General features: G+C 38.0%; 1 protein-coding gene across 10 annotated transcripts in view; it reads right to left on the reverse strand.

Moving 5' to 3' along the window:
- The window catches only part of BMAL1 (basic helix-loop-helix ARNT like 1), a 94980-nt gene that overhangs the window by 34347 nt on the left and 39083 nt on the right, over positions 1-21550 (reverse strand). For 3 of the 10 annotated variants that reach the window (XM_072619376.1, XM_072619379.1, XM_072619373.1), the window contains 8 exons: positions 20278-20399; positions 15874-16006; positions 11964-12117; positions 11348-11368; positions 9808-9846; positions 9476-9517; positions 7461-7618; positions 3571-3650 (listed from right to left, as the gene is read on the reverse strand). In XM_072619376.1, the coding sequence (XP_072475477.1) occupies positions 3571-3650; positions 7461-7618; positions 9476-9517; positions 9808-9846; positions 11348-11368; positions 11964-12103 (480 nt within the window). In that variant the 5' untranslated portion in view covers positions 12104-12117; positions 15874-16006; positions 20278-20399. Of the gene's footprint in view, positions 1-3570; positions 3651-7460; positions 7619-8695; positions 8785-9475; positions 9518-9807; positions 9847-11347; positions 11388-11963; positions 12118-15873; positions 16007-16680; positions 16875-20277; positions 20400-21550 lie in introns of those variants that run through there. The other 7 variants (XM_072619381.1, XM_072619380.1, XM_072619374.1 and 4 more) reach the window with 6 other exon arrangements.

The raw sequence follows: 21550 nt of genomic DNA on the forward strand, positions 1-21550 counted from the left end.
GTTTTAAACAAAATTCTATCACAACAAAACATTTCCCATATCCCATAATGCCATACAGATTCTCACAATGGAATTTCACCAAGTTCTTCATTAAGCAGTAATGTGTTACTGGACCTATAGGATAATGATTATACAAATACAGTAAGTCCCATTTATAACAAAAATATTTATGCAACAAAATCTTTTCCAAGCGTCTGGCACATAGGCAGCTAGGTGGCACAGTGGGCCTGGACTCAGGAAGATCTAAGTTTAAATCTGACCTCAGACACTTAAGAAGTTGTGTGACCCTGAGCAAGTTTATAACCTATAGGCTCTGTTTGCCTCAGTTTCCGGAACAACAACAACAAAATGGGGGTCCTGGCAGCATCTTCCTTATGGGGTTATTGTGAGGATAGTGAGCACTATGTGTAAAGTGCTGAGCACAATGCCTTGAACATGATAGGCACTTAACAAATGATTGCTTTCTTCTCTAGGAAGTGCTTAATGGATGCTAGATAAAAAAAAAATCTACAGCTCTCTGTTTCTGTCTCTGTTTCTCTCCATACATACATACATACATATGCACCCATATATATATAATATATGAAACAAAGAGCAACTTAAAATTCATGCACAGTATTATTCCTTAACAGCACTAAAATATTCAAATGATCATTTGATTTTTAAAAATTTTCTAAAATTTACATTTTATTGTTTTTCAATTTATAGTAATTTTTCTTCCTTCTCTTAAAATGTATAAAATATAGATCACATAATTTTAATACTTAACGACTTCTCTAGTTGGTAGTCCCAAACATGAATCACTAAACGTAAAGAGATGTGGAATTCTAATCTTAGCTATGGTGTTTGACCTTGGACAAATTATTTCCCCTTTCCAGACCTCAGTTCCTCATATGTAGAATGAAAGACTGTAAGGTCCCATATCCAGCTCTGATGATGTCTGACTATAACAAGGAACACTTGAGGACTAGGTATAAGTAAGCATTAAATTGTTAGGTCCAGATTAAAGTGCTGAAGGAATTCTAACGACAGGGAAATTACTGTTCACCTTGGCAGTATGAAAGCTTTAAAGCAACCAAACACTGTCTATGGTCCTGAAAACCTGCCCCTGATGGAGCAAGAGAATAAACATTCAAGTTCTAGAAGGCCCACGTGCTACTGGCAGGTAAACAAATTGTTCCCTCTTCAAAGAGGTGGCCAATTCAATGGAGCCCCTTTTCCATCCACCTGATAACAATCCTGTGCAGCTGTACTCATACAAGTGCCAGCAAGAGACTCCTACTTTAGCAGAGGGAAAAGGGTTTTTACTCAATAATAAAAAGATTGAAGCTGAAAACACAGGTCCTCAGATGACCAACCTTGCCTGCCCTCCTATTGTGAAGGTGTACGTTTTGCAACCTTGCAGAGGTCACATGTTTTCTCTGGATTGAATATATCTGTCTATCTCTGCAGGGCTGGGGGAAATAAGGTAATTACTTGTGTAGGTTACCTTATGAGTGGAGAGACGCTGACGATAACTGGCTGTACACATTCACTTCCTGACTCATGCAACCATGAAGTGTCTACTATGTGTGAATCATGGTGCTTAACATGAAGGGAGGTAAGGATAAATATGACATTGTCCCTGCCTTTCTGAAGCTCCCAGTTCCAGACCTGTGAGTCTCAAGTTTTGGAGGCCTATTCACCAGGAGAGGGAGCCACTGCTTAACAGTGTAACTGAACAGTAGACACAGTGTAACTAAACTATAAAGCATAGGAGGGAGCCATCCAGAAGAGACCCACTGCTTAACAGTGTAACTGAACAGTAGACACGGTGTAACTAAACTATAAAGCAAGGGAGGGAGCCATCTAGAAGAGACTCCCTGCTTAACAATGTAACTGAACAGTAGACACGGTATAACCAAACTATAAAGCAAGGGAGGGAGCCATCTAGAAGAGACTCCCTGCTTAACAATGTAACTGAACAGTAGACAGGTATAACCAAACTATAAAGCAAGGGAGGGAGACATCCAGAAGAGATCCACTGCTTAACAGTGTAACTGAATAGTAGACACAGTGTAACTAAACTATAAAGCAAGGGAGGGAGCCATCCAGAAGAGAGCCACTGCTTAACAGTGTAACTGAATAGTAGACACAGTGTAACTAAACTATAAAGCAAGGGAGGGAGCCATCCAGAAGAGACCCACTGCTTAACAGTGTACCAGTAGACACAGTGTAACTAAACTATAAAGCAAGGCTTTGAGCTCTTTCTTGGGGCTTTTACAGATACAGACATACAGACAGGACTGCCCCTGAGTAAGCAGAGGCTGTAGCTTCACTAGTTGTCATATGGAGGAACACTGTTTATTTACCATAATAACATCTGGGACTTTTAGCCCCTTCAAAGAGACATTTCAGACTAACCCAATTTAAATGTATGGGAAGCCCCTCTTTGCAAAGGACTGCACCAGCTGTTACAACTAAAAGAAAAAGCAAGGCAGATCTGTCCTGAAGAAGCTTACTTTCTCCTAGGCATCACATTTAGACCCCATCACTCTGGGGACCCAAACAGACAAGCCCTGGCTACTAACATAAGAGGGTGGTGAGTCTGAGGCAGGACCCTATGGGAGGGAGCTGGGTAGGAAGAGCAATGCAAGGAGCAGGACAAGCAGCAGTAAATCTGGCCCATCAGGGGCTGCCCATGAGCAGGGGCTGGTGAGGCCAGATCTTGTAGGGAACATGGTATTCACGGAACAGTCTGGGGCCTGAAGACAGAAAACTCTTCAAGATACAGAAGACAAGTCAATTTAAGGGGTTCTCTGGTTCAAATTGTGCCCCATGGAAGCTGGCTAAGGTTCGATGGGGTTATCCCTGCTACAGGGTAAGGCTTTGGATGTTTTGAAAAATGACTGAATATTTCAGTTTAAGTTTGTGTGAGGCTTTTTTATAATCTACTTCTTTTCTCTCTTTTTCACTCCCAGGTTATATTCTCAGCATCCTGAAGTAGTACAATTCTTCTCAAATCTTATGATGACTATGCCAAAAAATAAATAGGAAAAATAGTCACTTACAGAAACTTTGCTACATTTGCTTTTACTGTTACCCAGATAGGGAGCATAAAGAATGCTATTTATGAAAATCCCCAGCTCTCTGCTCCTCCCTCAGTCACTGCCCCAACACGGATCACTGAACACAGGCTTGGATACACCGTGCTTCATTATCATTACTCTGTGATTTGACCAAAATTCAACATTTAAAAAAGATACAACATGTCACAGTGAAAATTCCTTATCCCTATTTGGGAAAATCACACACACAAATGACTTGTCAATGACTGATTTCAGCTCTAAAAGTCTAGCCTCTTATGACTAGCAATAATAATTTCTAACAAAATAAAGTCTTGGGATGGAATAACAGGACGACATTGAAGGGCATGAAGAGACTTGATTCATAGCTCAATACTAAATCATTTCATCATGTTCTCCTGAAGACCGATTTTATCCATAGTCATGTTTCAGAAGTTTATAAAGGTAAATAATTTATTGATTTGGGGGGTGGGTGGAGAAAGAGTGAGAAGCCATTTCAACCTACCCTGAGAATGAGATGTTTTAGCTCATCATCTGACAGAAAAGTAGGTTTGTAGTTTGCTTCTGTATATGGGTTGGTGGCACCTTAAAAAGAAAAAAAAAACAGTTCATATTTTTTAAAAAAAACACACACACAGAAAAACTGTACTAATGTCTAGCTAGCTTAAAAAGATTCCTATTTAAACCTCCTAGAAGTGGCTGGGTCCACAAAGGGAACTGAAATTGTAAGCATTTCTCTTCTACTCTAATTGGGCAAAATTTGGTCTTGGAAAATATCAGATAATTCATTTACCAGTGAATACTGTTGTGCTCTGGGATCTTGGGGAGGGGGGAGAAAAGTGCTCCTCTCATTAAAATGAAAACTGAGAAATAATTACAGGAAGTTAGAACTTTTCTCCTTCTTAGTCATTCAATTGATTCTTGAAGCAGCCTGGATGAGATCAGGTTTGGTTTTTGGCTTTTTTTTGGGTGGGGGGGTAAAAAAGCAAATCGTTCTTCAATAAATCACTCTGACTTTTCCAGCCATGGCCTTAAATAGGAACACCGCCTGAAACTTCTTCGAGGTAGTCCCCCTTCATGGAGTTAAATGACAAAAAAGTAGCAGGCAACACAGAGTGATGCATTTCCTGGTACAGGCAATGGCCGCAAGGGCCTGAGCAAAGCCAGGACTTCTGCCTCCAGATACTGACACTTTTAAACCCTTCAGGAGGAATGTCAGCAGTTTATAACAAAGAACAAAAAAAAGGTAAGCTATTATCACCATTATTATTAGATGACCCTGAATTAGTGCCTGCTTAATGGAATAAATACTAAAAAGGAAAATGTGATTGAACAACACGAATTATGGAAGGAAAAGTGGTATATATAATTGAATTTAAGATTTGCATTAATAATGAATGAAGAACAGTGTATTGATCTACATCTCTGTAACACAACTTCAGGCTTTCTACTCTTTTCTTACTTGTTGAGAATTCATTTCTAAAAATTCCTTCCCCATCTTTTCCCCCATTACATAGTCTTCTATCAAATCAAGACATCGACATCAAAGCACAACAGAATACATTAGTTCCTTTTCAACTACTAGCAAAAAAGAAAAGAATTTAGGTCTATATTTCTAATAGCTGCTGAGCAGCTATCTAGTGGCCTGGAAACAACGATGGACTAGAAGCCAAATGACCAGGGTTTCAGGTCCATTTCTATCAGGTTTGTCACCTTGGAAAATGCACAATCTGTACCTGGCCCCTGTAGCCTGTGTGACCTTGAGCAAGTAGCTTAACCTCTCTGGAATTCAGTTTCCTCATTTATACAATGAGGAGGTTTGGACTAGATGATTTCTGATTCCTTCCAGAAATAATGATCCTATCAAATCCCTGTCTGGGCCTCAACTTTTTTCTTCTTTTTTTTGTAAAATGAGAAGTCTAGATTAGATGAAAATTCTATGTGTTTGTGAGTTTAAAACATACATCTTTGCAACCATAGACACATCAGCACCTGCCTTTCAATTTACTCCTATATTTGAAGACTGATTAAGAACAAGAGACTTCTAGACTTACTGTAGTAGAGACTTCCTGTTTGGTTTGGATATGTCATTTCCACTTTCCCTTTCTGCTTCCTCATCCTTCTCATAATTAATTTAAAAAAAAAAAGCGGGGCAGCTAGGTAGTAGAGTGGGATAGAGCACCAGCCCTGGAGTCAGGAGGACCTGAGGTCAAATCTTACTACTTATATGACCCTGGGCAAGTCACTTAACCCTAGTTGCCTCCAAAAAACAAGAAAAAAAGAAAGAAAATATGACTTCTCTTACAAAGTGAGGCATTATATGAAGAAGACTCTAGGAAGATGATAATACCATCAAAGCCCATTCTTGATAAAATAAAATGCAAGAGGCACTATAAGAAGAAGACTCATTCTTCAGAATCATAATTAATTTTCTGCTAAAAATTGAGGCTTCCTTATCTGTTACTATGTACAACACATTTTTGATTCTTATAATGTATCTGCAGAGTAATCCACATGGACATACATGCAGGATATGGCATCAGCTATATCTTCTAATGCATATAATGCCTTAACTGTGTACATACACACACACACAGACATACACACACACACACACAGACATACACACACAGAATGCAATTAGCATTATATTATCAGTAGCAATACAATCATAGGTTATGGATCTGTGATCTTATTAATGTGAGTATTCACTCCATCAGTACATTGAGTGTGTGTGTGTGTGTGTGTGTGTGGATGTGTGTGTGGATGTGTATAGCTCCTCTGGTATTTGAAGACTGGCTAAGCAAAAAAGTTAAATGAACACATACACATAGTGAAATATCTATCCTATTGCAAGTCATATTCTGAATAATATGCTCTTCATCCACTTTGTTTTTCCTGCATGGATGGTTAAATCGATGTCTTTAAAGTAATTACACTATTTCACTGTAAAGGTCTATAGTGTTCCAAAGCTGTAGGCAATGAGCATCATGACATCTATGAATGTGGATCTGGAGAACTTTACTACTTGTGAATAGGGAATCCTTCCATTTACACTTTGTGCTGAACATCTTCCCTGATACTGGAAAATACCAAAGACAAACATGTATCTCTATTTTATACCTAACTGGATATTACTACTCAGTCACTGAACACAGTCATTTTCAGGTTTCAAAGCTGTTTTAACATGTGTAAGAGACACCTTAAAGAGAACTACAAAAGCAACATCTTGTTCTGTCAAGTCAAATGCTTTTATTAAATTAACAGACACAGTAAGATCCTCTAAGTCTCCCACTTGTGTGACTATAAAGATGTCCTAAATTTTTAAAAAATGACCCTTTGAAGGCCTGTGTTTTCACCACCTATATTCAGTGAGGATCCTCCATATATGTATAGAAACCATTCTCATAAATGATGAGTTATTTAGGTAGAAGTTCATAACTGCACCTTCTTGGTCTTCTGAAAGCACTATGTACAATCTGCCATTCTCTTAGCATCTTGCCCTCCCGGGTACATCTCGAAAACCAATCTCCTTATTCCGTCTGCAGTCTCTTGCACAGATTTCCCTTTGCATGTATGTCAGGCTAACGCACTCTTCCTGACTCTGGAGATGCCAGCACCCTTTCCTTATATAGATGGGTGGCAGAATCTGAAGTGACAGTTCCACTCTAGTCACTGACAAGAAATGCAGCAACTCTGCTTCGTTTTACACTGGTGTGTTGGCTTCCTTTTAATATTACCTCTAAATCCTTTCAGGATCCTCTGACTTAGCTGGCTCTCCTGCTAGGTTCTTTGCATATCTATTTTCTCAAGTGCCCCATAAAACTGTGAGCTCCTTGAGAGCTGGGACTTTTTTGTTTCCCCTTGCATTCATCAAAATTACAAATTGTGGCTAAATAAGAACAGGTGACATTTATAGGTATTAATAGTCACAAAGATCTTCTTGTTTGTTCCAGACAAAAACCCTGCAGGTATTATTATCTCTATTTTTACAGATGAAAAAAACGGGAGGCTCAGAGGTGCCAAAGCAATTTGCCTTAGTCACATGTCTATAAAAGATGACTCTGGGCCATAACCCAGATCCTCTAACTTAAATTCCAGTGTTGTTTCTACAGCTCAATAGAAGTTGGGCTGGATTTGATCCCAGGACTTTTGACTGTAAGACCAATATCCTTTCCACTATAATGTACTGTGCATTTAATATGTAATTTCAGAAACTGATCATTTGGTATGCCATTCATTGATAAAATGGCAGTACATTTTTCAATGGATGAAAATCTGCAACCGATAATAGTTGCTTAGGTACCTTGTAACATTCTGGATAAGTATGGGAAAACACGCTATTTAGGGTACAGAAGAAAACAAAACACAAATTCTCTGACATAAATGACTCACCTCGTAATGTTTTCATGTGTTGAACAGCCATTCTTAATACAGTAAGTTTATCCAACTTTCTGGACATTGCATTGCATGTCGGTACCAAAGAAGCTAGTTCATCAATAAAACTGTTCATTTTATCTCGGCGCCTTTTCTCAATTTGACTGTGAGCTTCCCTAAGCAATAACATAAAAACGATTATTCACAGAACAAAATGGCCAAAAACAGAAATGTATCTCCTTTAAATGTTCATGTGATACGTCAAATTTAGAATTTACACAATGTCCAAAACTGGAGGTTTGACTATAATAGTAATAGTTAACATTTATATAGCACCTAAGGTTTGCAAAATGCTTTACATACATATTTTTTGGCTCACTACTACCTTAGGAAAACTTTAATGATACTGTAATTATCTTATCTTACTTAGTCCTAAAGTTAGCTGCAACATTACAACAATCAACTCTTTTATTTTGACCTTACTCATTTAGTACACATATAAAGTACACTTTCACCTCCCCAAATCTGGCTTGTACAAAATCTGGTATTTAGTTTATAATTATACTTTTAGTACAATAGGTTCTTTTCCTATTCTCCCCAAAGTAAAATCTCAAACTGCTGGCTATGATGAATACTCAAATGGCATTTCATTATTATAGGGGGAAAAATCTCAAGAAAGATAAATGAAGCTTTCACTTCCTTGAAAATTTAATTCCTTTTCATATACACTGGCCCAGAACATTACACTAAGTATATGTATTTTTTCCTTTAAAAGAGATCTCATTTTAGAGTATGGCCTAGATTCAAACTAATATGGTAAATATGACTATTTCTCACTCCGTTTTCACTTTCTTACTTTCTGTCCTTCTTTAAAAAAAGAAAAAGAAAAGAAAAGTACTCCCACCCTTACAGTGGTTATTAGTTGGGGATCTGTTCCACAGTTTACCAACCTTTGAGTTTTAAAAAGATCTCCCTGTTTTTCTTTAGGAAGTATATTTCAGGTACCTTTCTAGTTAAAAAATAGTCTGTCAATGACTCATTCAATGAGTCACTGTTTAATAACCCTTACATCCTTTCATCAACTGCTGTGCCCTCCCCAACCCCCACCCTGTAGAATGCGAATGGACTGTCTCCGTGACCTAGGGCTTTATTTTTAAAAAGTCACTATCCTTCAAGATGACCTACATGCCAATCATTCAGTGCCACGGAAGAAACTTTTTCCTAAGCCATAACACCATAAACGCTAACATTACCTTTCCAGGTCATATCTCCTTTGCTAGCAGACACTATCTCCCTGAGAGGTGATCACCATCCTTCTATAACTGTTCTCAAACAGAGACTAAGGCTGGGTCTGTATGTGGAGAGCAAACAGAACCAGAATCAAAACGTGCTCTGCTGATCTAGACAGAAGATCCATACGGGAGGGACCAGAAGCACCAGTTCTGCCACTTACACAATGTAAGGAAAATCCCTGGTGACACAGTTCAAACAAATTTCACAGCTTCGCATCCTGTTTGCTAGGACACAGCCTAAGTGTCTGTATTCATGGCATGAAGAAATAGAAAAAAAAAGATCCCCTATTAAAAACAGTGGGCAGGGCAGAGATAATTGACTTCAGGAAACATCTGCAGACAGTTTTGAATGGTATACATGGGTAAGAGGCATGGTATTTGGCCTCATTACAACAGCAAAGCATCACCCACAATCTGGGCTTGAACGCTGACCTATTCAATACAGGCTTTGCTCTGGCTCAGAACGGAGGACAGTCCAAGTGTCTGGGGACACCTCCTTGCCCTTGAAGTTAAAATTCCCTCTAACAATCAATAATCTGCTAAAGCTGAAGGGATGCTTTTAGCCTCCAACCTGCTAAAAGAGCTGAGAATGGGGTCAACCTAACCTAGAGAGAAGAGCCTAGCACAAGGCCCAGCAGGGTACAAGTCAACTCCTTCTGCCTCCCTTGTCCCTAACTTTTCTTTGGTATCCATCAGGATGAGTCATCATAAGTAAGATATGTGATGAGTTTGGGCATTTACCTGGCATTTCTGATTCTGCCCTGCTGGTCTGGGTATTCCAACCTAGAAAAGAAAAATCCCACAAAGCCCAGAAGATTAGTGGTAGTGTAAGTCATTTTCTTTCCCATTTCTTTTCTCAACTTCTACTCTCTTTATTTACCTTGAGGCCCTTGTCCCCTGGGCAATGCCATGAAGTGGTACTGTGACTGGGAGAAGGGTCGTTACCATCTCTTTTGTAATTTGGGGGGAAGGGGAGTAATTTCTCTGTGTTATATGCAAATTAACCAAACATACAAAAATAACAGCAGCAAATCTTCTGACATATAGAACATTAATAAAGATGCATAATGTACCTTCCATGCTGGTCATCTTTGTCTGTATCCATACTTTCTCTGAAAACAAAACAAAATAAAAATATTCAAACTCGTTAATAAGATATTCACAAAAATTTCTTCATAATATGGAAAGTTCCCATTTATACAGAATCCAAGCAGCCAAACTAATCAAATTATACAACATCCTCAACCCTGAGAAGAGTACTGACCAAAGGACATTCCTAAATGATGAAATGAAGTAACTCTAAGTCACTGAAATGCCTTCCAGATCCAAGAAAAACTGCATTTATATTTAGCATAATATTAGCATAAATATAAAGTATCATTGTATTTTTCCTTTTAAATCCATATGCAATAACAAAGTACCATTCGGTGAAGCAGAATATTAATCTAACCAGAACACAGCCCACTCCTTAATCATTCTGGATAAGTGAGCATCTATTTGCAAAGTCCTAGGATGGGTCAAAAATGTTGTCTTCTCAGAACTAGAAAGACACTTGAGCACTAGCACTAGAGGGGCTGGCCCGAAGCCCTGCTGCATGCTCTGCTTCCTTTTCATTAGGGAATTTCTGAGTACCCTGGGTTTTCAAGTTTTCAGAAGAGGAAACCTCACTGCATAGGTTTTGAGAGTATGCAAGTGTGTGTTTGTGTGAGCAAGTGTGTGTGTGTGTGTGTGTGTGTGTGTGTGTGTGTGTGTGTGTGTGTATGTCCTGGAACCCTACTACTTTCAGAGGTATTATAAGAGAGCCCTAACATAACCTTCTAGACACAAATTCAGTGTCTGCTGGGAATCTGCTTCTCTTTTAGGGAATTCTTCTGGATGCCTTATTGAACTCTGAAGATCAACGGAAAAGTCTGAAAACCCCTCATCAAGTGGCCCCGAAGGCTCATCACTACCACAATCTTCCTGCAGGGCTAAACAGAGAAGTCTGCCTTTGCTCTTGGGTGTCTTCTTCCTGGTAGAGAGAATTCTCAACAAAAGGAACGTCCAGAGCAAAGTTTCACATTCACAATGGTGGATATAGACCAATGTGGAACATCCGGAATTTGAATCATGTTAACGACACAAAATAAGCAGGAACAAGGATCTCAGTCAAAGATTTCCAACTCTTTCTAAGAAGAGAAAATGGCAGTAATCTCTCACAGGCACTGTATTCACACTCACTATTCCACTGGGCCTTTCCCCCTTCCAACTATCTGGAATTTAATAAATGCAGATTTCCTGAAGCCATCTCCAAAGAAATTCTTAACGTCCCTAATTCTACCATAATTCTCCAAAAGAAAGTATTTGCTCTAGAGGACGTACTACTCTGTGGAAATTTTCTTCTCTTAAAAAAAAAAAACTCCACCAAACTAGTAAATGGATATTAGGACAATAATCCAAACATTCAATAATTCAAATCATTAAAAAACAAAACTGGGCTGTCACAAAAAGTCTTAGGGCAGTTTTAAGTTATGATTTGCCCATAAATGATAAATGTTTTTTCATTCTATTTCTTTAGATTTTTTACCTAAGTATGGTAGAAATATAAAAATTTAAGTATGAAAATTTACTTACTCAAAAGAAAAGCCATCAAGTCTGAAAAGAAACACAAATACTACTCATTATAACAGCTACAAGCTCATTTCTAATATCGTCAATAAAACAGCAGTGATCTGAGTCCTATATTCAAGCGTTCTAATATTGCTCTCAAGACAACAAAATCAGCACATTCGCTTATGAATAATCTTAGACATGAGTGTAAAATGTGAAAGCAGAAAAGAAACCTGTCTTCAGTAAAGGAAGCACTCAGTGAATGCACAGAGGCAAAATGCACAGACATATCCATTCATTTAATTCAACAAACATTTACTCAGAACCTTATTTAAAATACTAAGGTCCTGGGCTCGAGGAGGAAACTGAAGAACCTTAGAAAACTGTAGAATTTGACTTTTAAATCTCCTCTTTCAACTTGTGTAGGAAAAGAGAGGAAGACAACACAAAAGTCAGTGAGAAAGAGAAGAAAAAACCATTAAGAGAAGCAAACTAAAACTGTCTTGGGGAGCAATTCTTTATTTCCCTTATAGTGAATAAGGTCACACCTTTAAGGTTACAAAAAAGGTAAGGCCGAGATTTATATCTGACCACTTTTAAACAAGGTTTACATAAGAAAAAGAAAATCCTAAATACTTACTGATAATCAGTTGAACTGCCTTTCCTTTTTCGATTACAATCCATCCCAGTAGCACTAAGGGAGCTGGAGATGAGGTCAGTGGGACCTGGTGACATAAAATCACTAATTGTAGAAGAAATGTCCATTCTCTGGTCAGCCATTGAATTTTCTGAAACTGTCAACAAAAGGAGGCAAGTTCAGTTATTAAAACATCACATTCAAAAGCAGCAAGGGAACCCAAAACACCTACCAATATCCCAAATGTAGCAGCATCTCACAGCCAAACAAAGCTTACATATAGCAGGTCCTACTCCTATATCCTTGTCACATTGTGAAGTGAAATTACAAAATGTCAGACCTGGGAGAAGCTGTAGAGGTTACCCAGCCCAATCTTCTCACTTTATAGCAGAGTAATGAGACCCAGCAAGAAGTGATTTACCTATTTAAAAAGAGACAAGACTAGAATCTAAGTCCCTGGGCTCTGAGTCTTTCCATTACACCATTCAGTTTAGACAAAACTTATCAAGTATCTCATTATTTGAGACCTGTCCTCCATAGCTCATGTGCCATGCTGCTGTCTGGTACCAAGGACTTTCTGTAGCTCAGTTCTCTATCTCGTTCTCTTAGGTTAGGGTCATTCCACCTTCTAATATGCCAATTCATTAATGTAATAAGCTGTATTAATATGCTAAGAGGATTACTATCTTAATTAATGGCAAGGGGAGTTCCCCTCACTGCCTTTCTTCCTTAGCTGGGTAATATGTGCCCTACACTGAGGGACTCTAGGATACAATGCTACTATCTTTGTTGGGTAACCCAAAGGAGTATCCAGAAAGGTAAGGAGCTCAGGACTTCTGTCTGTAATATTGAGTGAGAATGACACCGGATAGTGGGATCCATTTTATTCTATTACATGAGGGATGATGCTGGGCTGAGCCTGGGAGAGGAAAAGAAAATACTATCAAGTTTATGACTTGGCCTACTCTTTTTTATGTATGACATAATTGTTGAAATGAAATAAATTGTGGAATATGGAAAGCAAAAAAAAAAGAAAAAAGAAACAGAAAAAAAGTGGAAACCTTCCTTTCGCTTTCCTTCTGGTAAAATATGTAAAAGAGGGAAGGAGAATATGAAACAAAGAGGTTTCAAATTCTATCGATTCTAACTAAACACAATTTAAGAGTTGTAAGATTCATGAAAGCTATTTCTAAACACTACTACACAACAAAATGCACTTACAGAAGATATTTCATTCCTCCCCCTCCCTCCCCTTCTCCCTCAATTGAAATGGAGATCAATGAATAATACTGAAGGTACAAAACAACTATGTGGAGTCCTAAGTTTAGGATGGAACTAGGGCCATGAATAATACTGGAAAAAAAAAGGCTAAAAGGTGGTTAATTATGACATAAAAGGAGGTGAATAATAATGAGAGGATGGGGGTGTGGGTGGTAGGGGTGGTAACAGTGGAAGGAGAATGAAGCTTATTTGAAAACAAAAATGAAACTCTGAAGTAAAATATTTATGGGAGCAGAGAAAATTGTTTGAAAACACATATCCTGATGATATATCTGGTATGGCCCCTAGGTTCTTGAAAACTTCCAGAGGACTACAAGCATTGACAGGTTCTTGCCACATAGCAAAGGCTTCAGATATGATTCTAGTAACATATTATATCTAGTGTCCATGGGCCCATCCAGTTAAGTACTAAAAGACTCATCGTAACTAGGCTGGATGCCTCATAACCAATCATTTGGGAGTAAAAACCAAAAAAGTAGCTAAAAGTCCCTCAGTGTAGGGCACATATTACCCAGCTAAGGGAGAAAGGCAGTGAGGGGAACTCCCCTAGCCATTAATTAAGATAGCAATCCTCTTAGCATATTAATACAGTTTATTACATTAATGAATTGGCATATTAGAAGGTGGAATGACCCTAACCTAAGAGAACGAGATAGAGAACTGAGCTACAGAAAGTCCTTGGTACCAGACAGCAGCATGGCATACGAGCTATGGAGAACAGGTCTCAGTTCAGTATGGATCTTTCTATTTCTGCAGTGATGGTGGCAAAGCAGCAGAAAAGGGAGCAAATGATAATAAGAATCAGTTTTTCAACCATATAAACCATATAAACAATAACTTAACTTTCGGTATTCTAAATGTGAAATCTTTATCCAGTGACCACTGAGTGGACATAGAACTACAAGAAGAAAATCATATCAAACAGAAGACATGACTCTCAGCTTCTCATTGGAGAAACAAAAGACTAGATAGACAATTTTATTCTGGGTTCATAGGTAACGTGGGTTTTTTTTTAATTTCATGGGACAACTGGTCACTTGTATTATAGTGTTCAAGATAAGCATTTACAAAAAGAAGACCATGAAGACAACTGCAGCTAAGTAGGCCAATGGATAAAGTGCTGAGCCTGGAGTCAGGAAGACCCAAGTTCAAATCCAGCCTTACTAAATGTGTGACCCTACGCAAGTCATTTAGCCTTTCTCAGCCTCAGTTTCCTCAAATGGGAATAATAATAGCACCTACGTCACAATATTATTATGAGGATCAAAAATGAGATAATATTTGTATAGTAGGTGCTTGTTCTCTTTTTTTCCCTTCTGTATATACCAACTGTTATAGGGGATGAGGAGGTATAGAAATTCTACAAGGAACCTATTAAATCCCTCTAAATTAAATCAATATATACTTTAATACAAGGTAACTTCAGGACAAAGGAAGGCATATGGAAAGACATTAAAAATGTTGAAAAACATGGTTCAAGAGTAACAAATACAAGAGGACAAAGGTTTATAGACTATAGAGAAACCATACACATATGAACAATTTTTTCAAGAAGTTGGGAGGTAATATAGATGAAGGGACTGATAATCCGTCTGGGAATCATTCAGCTGTCTATGCAAGTCAGACTACTGTCTTGCTAACACAAACAGCAAAACAAGTATCACATCAGAAGAACAGAAAATGAGAAGACACAGAATGCAACTTTAATCTCACCTATTTAAACAAACAACAGACAACTATATAGACTATCATCATTTCCTAAGGAAGGTTAACTAGTTTAACTAGTGTCAGTCAATTGCTACAATGAAGACGCATACAAACCACTTCCATCACCTTATAATATATTTTGTTAGATGTTAACCAAAGGCAGCAACAATTTAGAACATAAAACTTTTATGTAATAAAAAGCAGAGGAGGAAAAACAAACACATCAAAGGCTTAACCAGAGTCCTAAATAGAAAAAAAAGCAGTCAAGGTTTTAATGATAAACTCTTTTATTCATTAATGACACTGGAGCCCACCACAAATGAATTATAAAATCACAGCCTCTGGCCAGCTACACAAGGAGGTAGAAATTGCACAAAAGGGGACAAAGTTGGGAACTAGACAAGCCCTAGTATACACAGAAGAGCTTCATGCTTAAAGCAACACAATTTTAAGGGTGCTGAGAGATCAGTTCTCAAGATATATGAAAGAAGATATCTGAAAGATACCCAATATTTGGAGGGAATATAGAACATTAGTATTATTACCTGAAAAAGGGATGGTGAAAAATCAACTACTGAGCCTTGTGTTTACTTTCCCATTTCTATAAAATCTTTACAAGAATAACCTAGAAAAGGTATCTTTGATGAAGAAGCAAACAGACAAGCTTTCATAAATTATATTCTCCATCATTTACATAACTGACTGAAAGATATGGTGAATACAAGAACCCACTGTGCTTGTTCTCTTATAGTCAGCAAACACTCTCTGACAGGACCTTAAAGGCTCTGCTCCCTGGCAAGAAAGTGTCTCCCATGCATGTGTTAAAATCATATAAGATTCTTAAAAAGGTAAAACAGAGATGACTTTGAAAACTCTCTGATTAATAATATCAAGTGAGGCATAAAACACTGAGATATATGCTCACCAAAGGTATTTACTATGGTCACAGAGGATGTCCAGTGCAGTCTAAATCGAAGAGGAATTCCCTATAGAAGGTGAGGTCCTGGAGATGCTCCTCTTTGCAGATGATATCAAGTCCCAGGACATTGTAGAGCCTCCTAAACAAAATCCAAAATCACTTAGGTGCTTAGCCTTATTCATACAAGAAAAATGAAGAATGCTTGTTTCCTAGATTATGATTTGCAGTTAGATAGACAACCCCATAAAGATGGTCCATCAGTACATCTATCTTGAACAGACGTAGTAGATAATGAACTACCTCCAGAATTGAAAAGGGAGAAACAAAGCTGGATTATATTTGAAAAATTACATAATGACTCCAAGCTTATTCCTGACACAATGGTCCAATTTTTTCATATAAAAAATCTTTTGAAAACAACATTAAAAGACCTCAGAACTCTGATCAAAGTAGTAAGTAATCACGACTTCTGAGGACTGACAGTAAAGCATTTTTCTTGCCTCCTGGAAAGGCAGAAGTAGATGATAAATGTATAATATGGCATACATATTATACGTAGCAAAGGGTTAATTTGTTTTTCTTAATTGCACTCATTTGTTATTGGGGCTGGGGAGAATAATTGAGAAGTGATAGTGATGTGAAAAAAAAAACACCAAAAAAAATTTTTAATGTGTTTTCATAAAAATTTCTTTTAGTCAGCTTTATAGTAGCAAGTCACAGAATAAGACAGTCTCCAAAGAATTCAAGTTGTAGTCACTCAAAGGATAACCGAAAGGTACATGGTATAGTCACAAATAAGGTGTGGTATATTACCAAAAAAGTACTGATGTCTTGGCTTGCTTGCATGGATTATAGATCCACATGAATACTTCTACCAGTAGTGAAGATTGCAACTCATCCATGATGTTTCATCCTGTGTAACTCTTGTCCATAACCTCACAAATTCTTCAGAGTTGGTCCACCCAATGTAATGGTGGTCCAAAGAATGGCATTAGAGAGATGCGTAACTGGAAAAGGAGGTAGAGCAGTCATAACATGAGATAACTAATGGCAGCCCACATATTTTACTGGTGTATTCACATTACGTCAAGACACCTACAGAAAGGTTCCAGCACAACGGGTGGACCAACTATGGAGAATTTATATAAGGTTACAGGCAAGAGGGGCCCAGGATGAGGCTCTTGGATGAGTTGTAAACTGCCCTATGGAAGAAATGTCCACAGTAATGGATCTATGATCACACAAGTAAGCCATCAGAAGAATTAAAATAACAACAGCCACCAGCATTTACACAGTTATGCAAATAAATGCTTCTTATGTTCCAGGCACTGAACGAAGAGTGTTACACAGATCATCTCATTTGATCCTCACAGTAACTGGGAGGGGGGTGTGGTTATTACTCCCCTTTTACAGCTGAGGACACTGAAGCAGACAGAGACTAAGTAATGTGATCAGGGTCATGCAGTTAATGTCTGAGGCCCAATTTTAACTCATCCCCTGACTCCAGGTCCAGTGCTTTATCACCACACCACCCAGCTGCCCAGAGTAACGTATGGAGGTGAGTACAGTCATAAAAAGCGTTAGTGTGCTTCAGGAGGAAACATTGTTGAGACTGCTGAATGATGATGAATGATGAATACTGGCTTTTTAAAGTATGTAAAAAACATTAAAAAGCCTTTGTTTTGTCCCTGTTTCCTGGTTTCTTCTTCCATATGGGGAAGACATTTCTCTGCCTCTAACATACACCAATCTGTGTGCTTCTTGATCTGTAATATTTAATAAGTCTTTACTACGTAAAGAGTTAAGTAACACTATAATTGATGTATCATGTTTCTCATACTGCACCAAAAAAAAGGATCATTTTAAAATCTAGGAACAAAACCTTGTTAACTAGTACTTTCTTAATATTAATGATTTTTCTCTGTGAGCATTTGTGTACACTACTATTCCAACTGGGCAATTATTCTGTGACAGCAACAAAGTCACCTATCTCTGGGTTATTTCCTAGAAAATATATCATATAAGAAGGCAAGTTTTGCATAATGATAACAAAGACACACCATAGAAGCTTGCGAAGTTTTAAAACTAGATTTCATTTTACCTAGCATTTAAGGGCCACAGGACTACGAGTTGCATCTTGAACAACATTTAAAAAAGAGTTTCTTTATATATATCACAGCAAGATATTAGGATTCCTTGGTTACTGTGGGCGCCAAGGGTAATCCCATAATCATTACAGGCAAAAGGAAATCCCAGTCAGTGATCCCTTTGCTTCAGCCTATATCTAGCAGAATATCAGGGAGACTTTAATTTCCAAACTCTTCTGTGAAGGGAATAAAGTTAGCGTTACTAGATTTAAGCAATGGTTAATAAAGCCAAATTGACAATATAAATATAGTCACAGTACTTGGAACATACAGCATTCAGTGGAGTCTTTGGATGAGATTGAGGATGAATGTGGGAACATAAGAATCAAAATGTTAGAACTGGCAGGGTCCTAATAGACCATCTCACTGGAATCCTTCATTTTATAAAACAAGAAATCAAATATTAGAGATAAGGGGCTTACCTAATATTACAAAAGTTAGACTCTAAGCTTCTTAAGGGCAGGGGGGAATTTCTTATTTTTGTATTCTCAGCACCTAGAATAGTGCCTGGCAAACAGCAGGTGCTTAACAAATGCATAGTGATGGAATAAGTGATTGGCAGCAGTTCTAACACTGGAACCTAGATCTTCTATAAGTCAATTCTATTCCATTCATTTCAAACATTTATGAAGGCTTAACTATAAATAAAGTGTTGTACAAGGTGACAGAACCCCAAAAAGGAAAATAAGACTGCCTTCAAGGAGCTTACTTTCTGTTGGGTAGAGGGACAGAACATGTACTGAGATTAACAAATACAAGGTAATCTAAGGAGGGAAAACTCTCTACGTGTACACACGTGTTTTTGCATGCATGCATGTAAACATGTACATTTGTGTGCATGAGGTATGTGTGCATGCATATACATATACAAGGGGAGGCTTGCCAGACAGAGAAAGTGGCACCTTGATTTTAAAGATGGAGAGAGACAGCTGATGAGGGAGGAAGGGCATTTCAGGAATAACATCAGCCAAAGTGACTAAATGACTTCTCTTCAACACCTTCTAGCACATACACAGCCTGTCATTACAAAAGGCTATTGTGCCAAGGGGGAGGAGGGCTATAAAGATGAACTCTAGAAGGTATCTGAGTAATTACATACCAGTGTACCTACAACCGGGGGTAGGGATAGGGCCAGGACCTGTGATTCCACTGGTAGAGAGACCTCCCAGGTTGGGAAACTCTATCAGTTCAGTTAGGTAGCTTCTCTACCACCTCTGGTCTTGCTTAGAGAGGTGCCTAGAGGCCTATTTACAAACAGCCAGCTGGCAGGGGTCAGGGACAGCACCTGAACCTTGGTTTTTCTGGCAATGAGGTCAGCTCTCTCCTCACCACACCATGCTGTCTGCCTCTCAGGGCTATAGCTAGTGAATCTATAATAAAGGATCTTTTCACTAAAGTTTACCCCCAATGCTTTATCATCAAGGGTACCTTCACTTTTCCAAGACTATTACAAGTAAGTGAAAATTTTTGGCAAGCTGAAAATTCCTTAAAGACAGGTCAAGGAAAAGATTGCGCATGTCTTCTAAAGCCCAGGGTAGCTAAATTCAGAGAGATTCACCAGCAAAAGGTCGGTCATGAGGGGATACATATTTTTGGTCACAGAAATTGATGTAGAAATTCATTTATGTCTATTAAAACATGAAGGGATATTCACATTGATGAAATAAATAAAGGATAGGATCATCAAAAACATAAAACAAAAATAGCCTACCGGGGAAAAGACAGCACAGTTTTAAGAAGTACAATCAGGCCTTATTCATTTACTGGAATTCAGAGGCATATCAAACAAAGGAGAACCAAAAGGTGTAACCTTATATAAATTCAGAGTTGGCAGAACTTCAGACAGAAGACATCTAGTCTAACCCACACTCAAGTAAGACTCCCCTCTTCAATAACCCCAAAAGTAGCTGGGCATTTAGCTTCTCATCTTGAAAATCTAATCTTTCAGCCAGTTATCATGGAGGACAAACGCCATCTCACAGAATATTTTTTAGGGCTACCATGGGCAAAACAATAAATATTTGGCTGTAAAGACCAAGGAATCAGACCCCAAAGGGTTACATAAAGTCTCTGTTTTGTTTTTTTAAACTCAGATAGAGTTGTTTAACATGGACACATTCTCCAAAGCCAAGGAACCTAAAAGCACTATAGAAAAATGAGCTATTATTACCTGACCTACATTTCTGAAATGAATAGTTCAACCTTAGCAATAACCACAAAAATAGCTACAAAGTGAGCATATTTATTAGGGATGATTCTTTACCTGAAAATATGATTTTTGAAATTCAGATTCAGACTAGGATCCAGGTCTCCACTGCAGTGCTAGTCACCTAAAGGCTTTTCTCATATCCTGTTTTTTCTAGTCAGTCAACTTCTCATGGAATCCTAGAAAGGGGAACACATGAAGGGAAAAAAAACTCATAAGATAGTTTTAATGTAAATGAAAGAATACTTTAATAAAGGTGAACAGAGAGAGTTGGGTTCATTTATAGACAGTGACAGTCAGATATTTCATGATCCCACCTCTTTCCACAGTCGAACCAATTGTTTTGAATGTCTTTACTGCTTCTTAAAAACACAAATATAATAATGTAAGAATGGGAGAGGAATATAAGAGATGGAGGAAGATTGGTGAAGCATGTTTTCTGTGAAGACTACTTCTTATGTTCTTTAAATACTAATTACTGAACATCATTCAAAAGGAAGCAAGATATAAAATTTCATTTCATTAACTTAAAAAAAAAATTAACCTGATGCCAATTTACCATAAAAGTTGTCTGCCCATAATGGTCAACTGGGGAAAGATGTTGATGAAAACAGTCTGAAACAAAATGGTAACACTGTGATGCTGTTCAGTTATTTTTCTGTTGTGTCCAACTCTTTGTGACCCCATTTGGGGCTTTCTTGGCAAAGATATTGGAGTGGTTTGCCATTTCCTCCTCCAATTCATTTTAAACATGAGGAAACTTGCGCAGGGTCACACAGGTAATAAGTGTCTAAGGTCAGATTTGATTTCAGAGAGATGAATCTTCCTGACTCCAAGCCCAACACTCTATCCACTGCACAACCTAGCTGCTCTTAATGTTGTGATATCTGGGAATTATTACTGAAGATACTATTTGGAATTTGTAATAAAAATCTAAGGGAATCTTACAACTTCTGAGCAATATATGAAGCCAAAGGAAAGAGCTAATTAATTTTAATGAGATTTTGACCCTGACTTCCATTCCCCATTTCCTTTATTCCTTCCTAGGAGTTAAAGGTGATTTGAGAAGGAAGGAATCTCCCCCTCTTCCCTTAGGATTCCCATGTAGAACTTGTTTTTCTTCATTTTTTTTTTTTGATGTAGCTGATTCTTTGCACCTACACATGGTGCTGATCCTCCACGTTCCCTCACTCTGCCCAGAGGCCTGCATGAATATCTGTGCTTTTTCATCTGACTGCAAAATAGCGCTTGCTAAATTCTGTGGTTTCTCTTGTATGTCTTATATTTGATTCATTCACAAGATTCATTTGGAGCTTGTCTTCTAATTAAA

Source organism: Notamacropus eugenii, chromosome 6 (assembly GCF_028372415.1).
Source record: "Notamacropus eugenii isolate mMacEug1 chromosome 6, mMacEug1.pri_v2, whole genome shotgun sequence".
NCBI lineage: Eukaryota > Metazoa > Chordata > Mammalia > Diprotodontia > Macropodidae > Notamacropus > Notamacropus eugenii.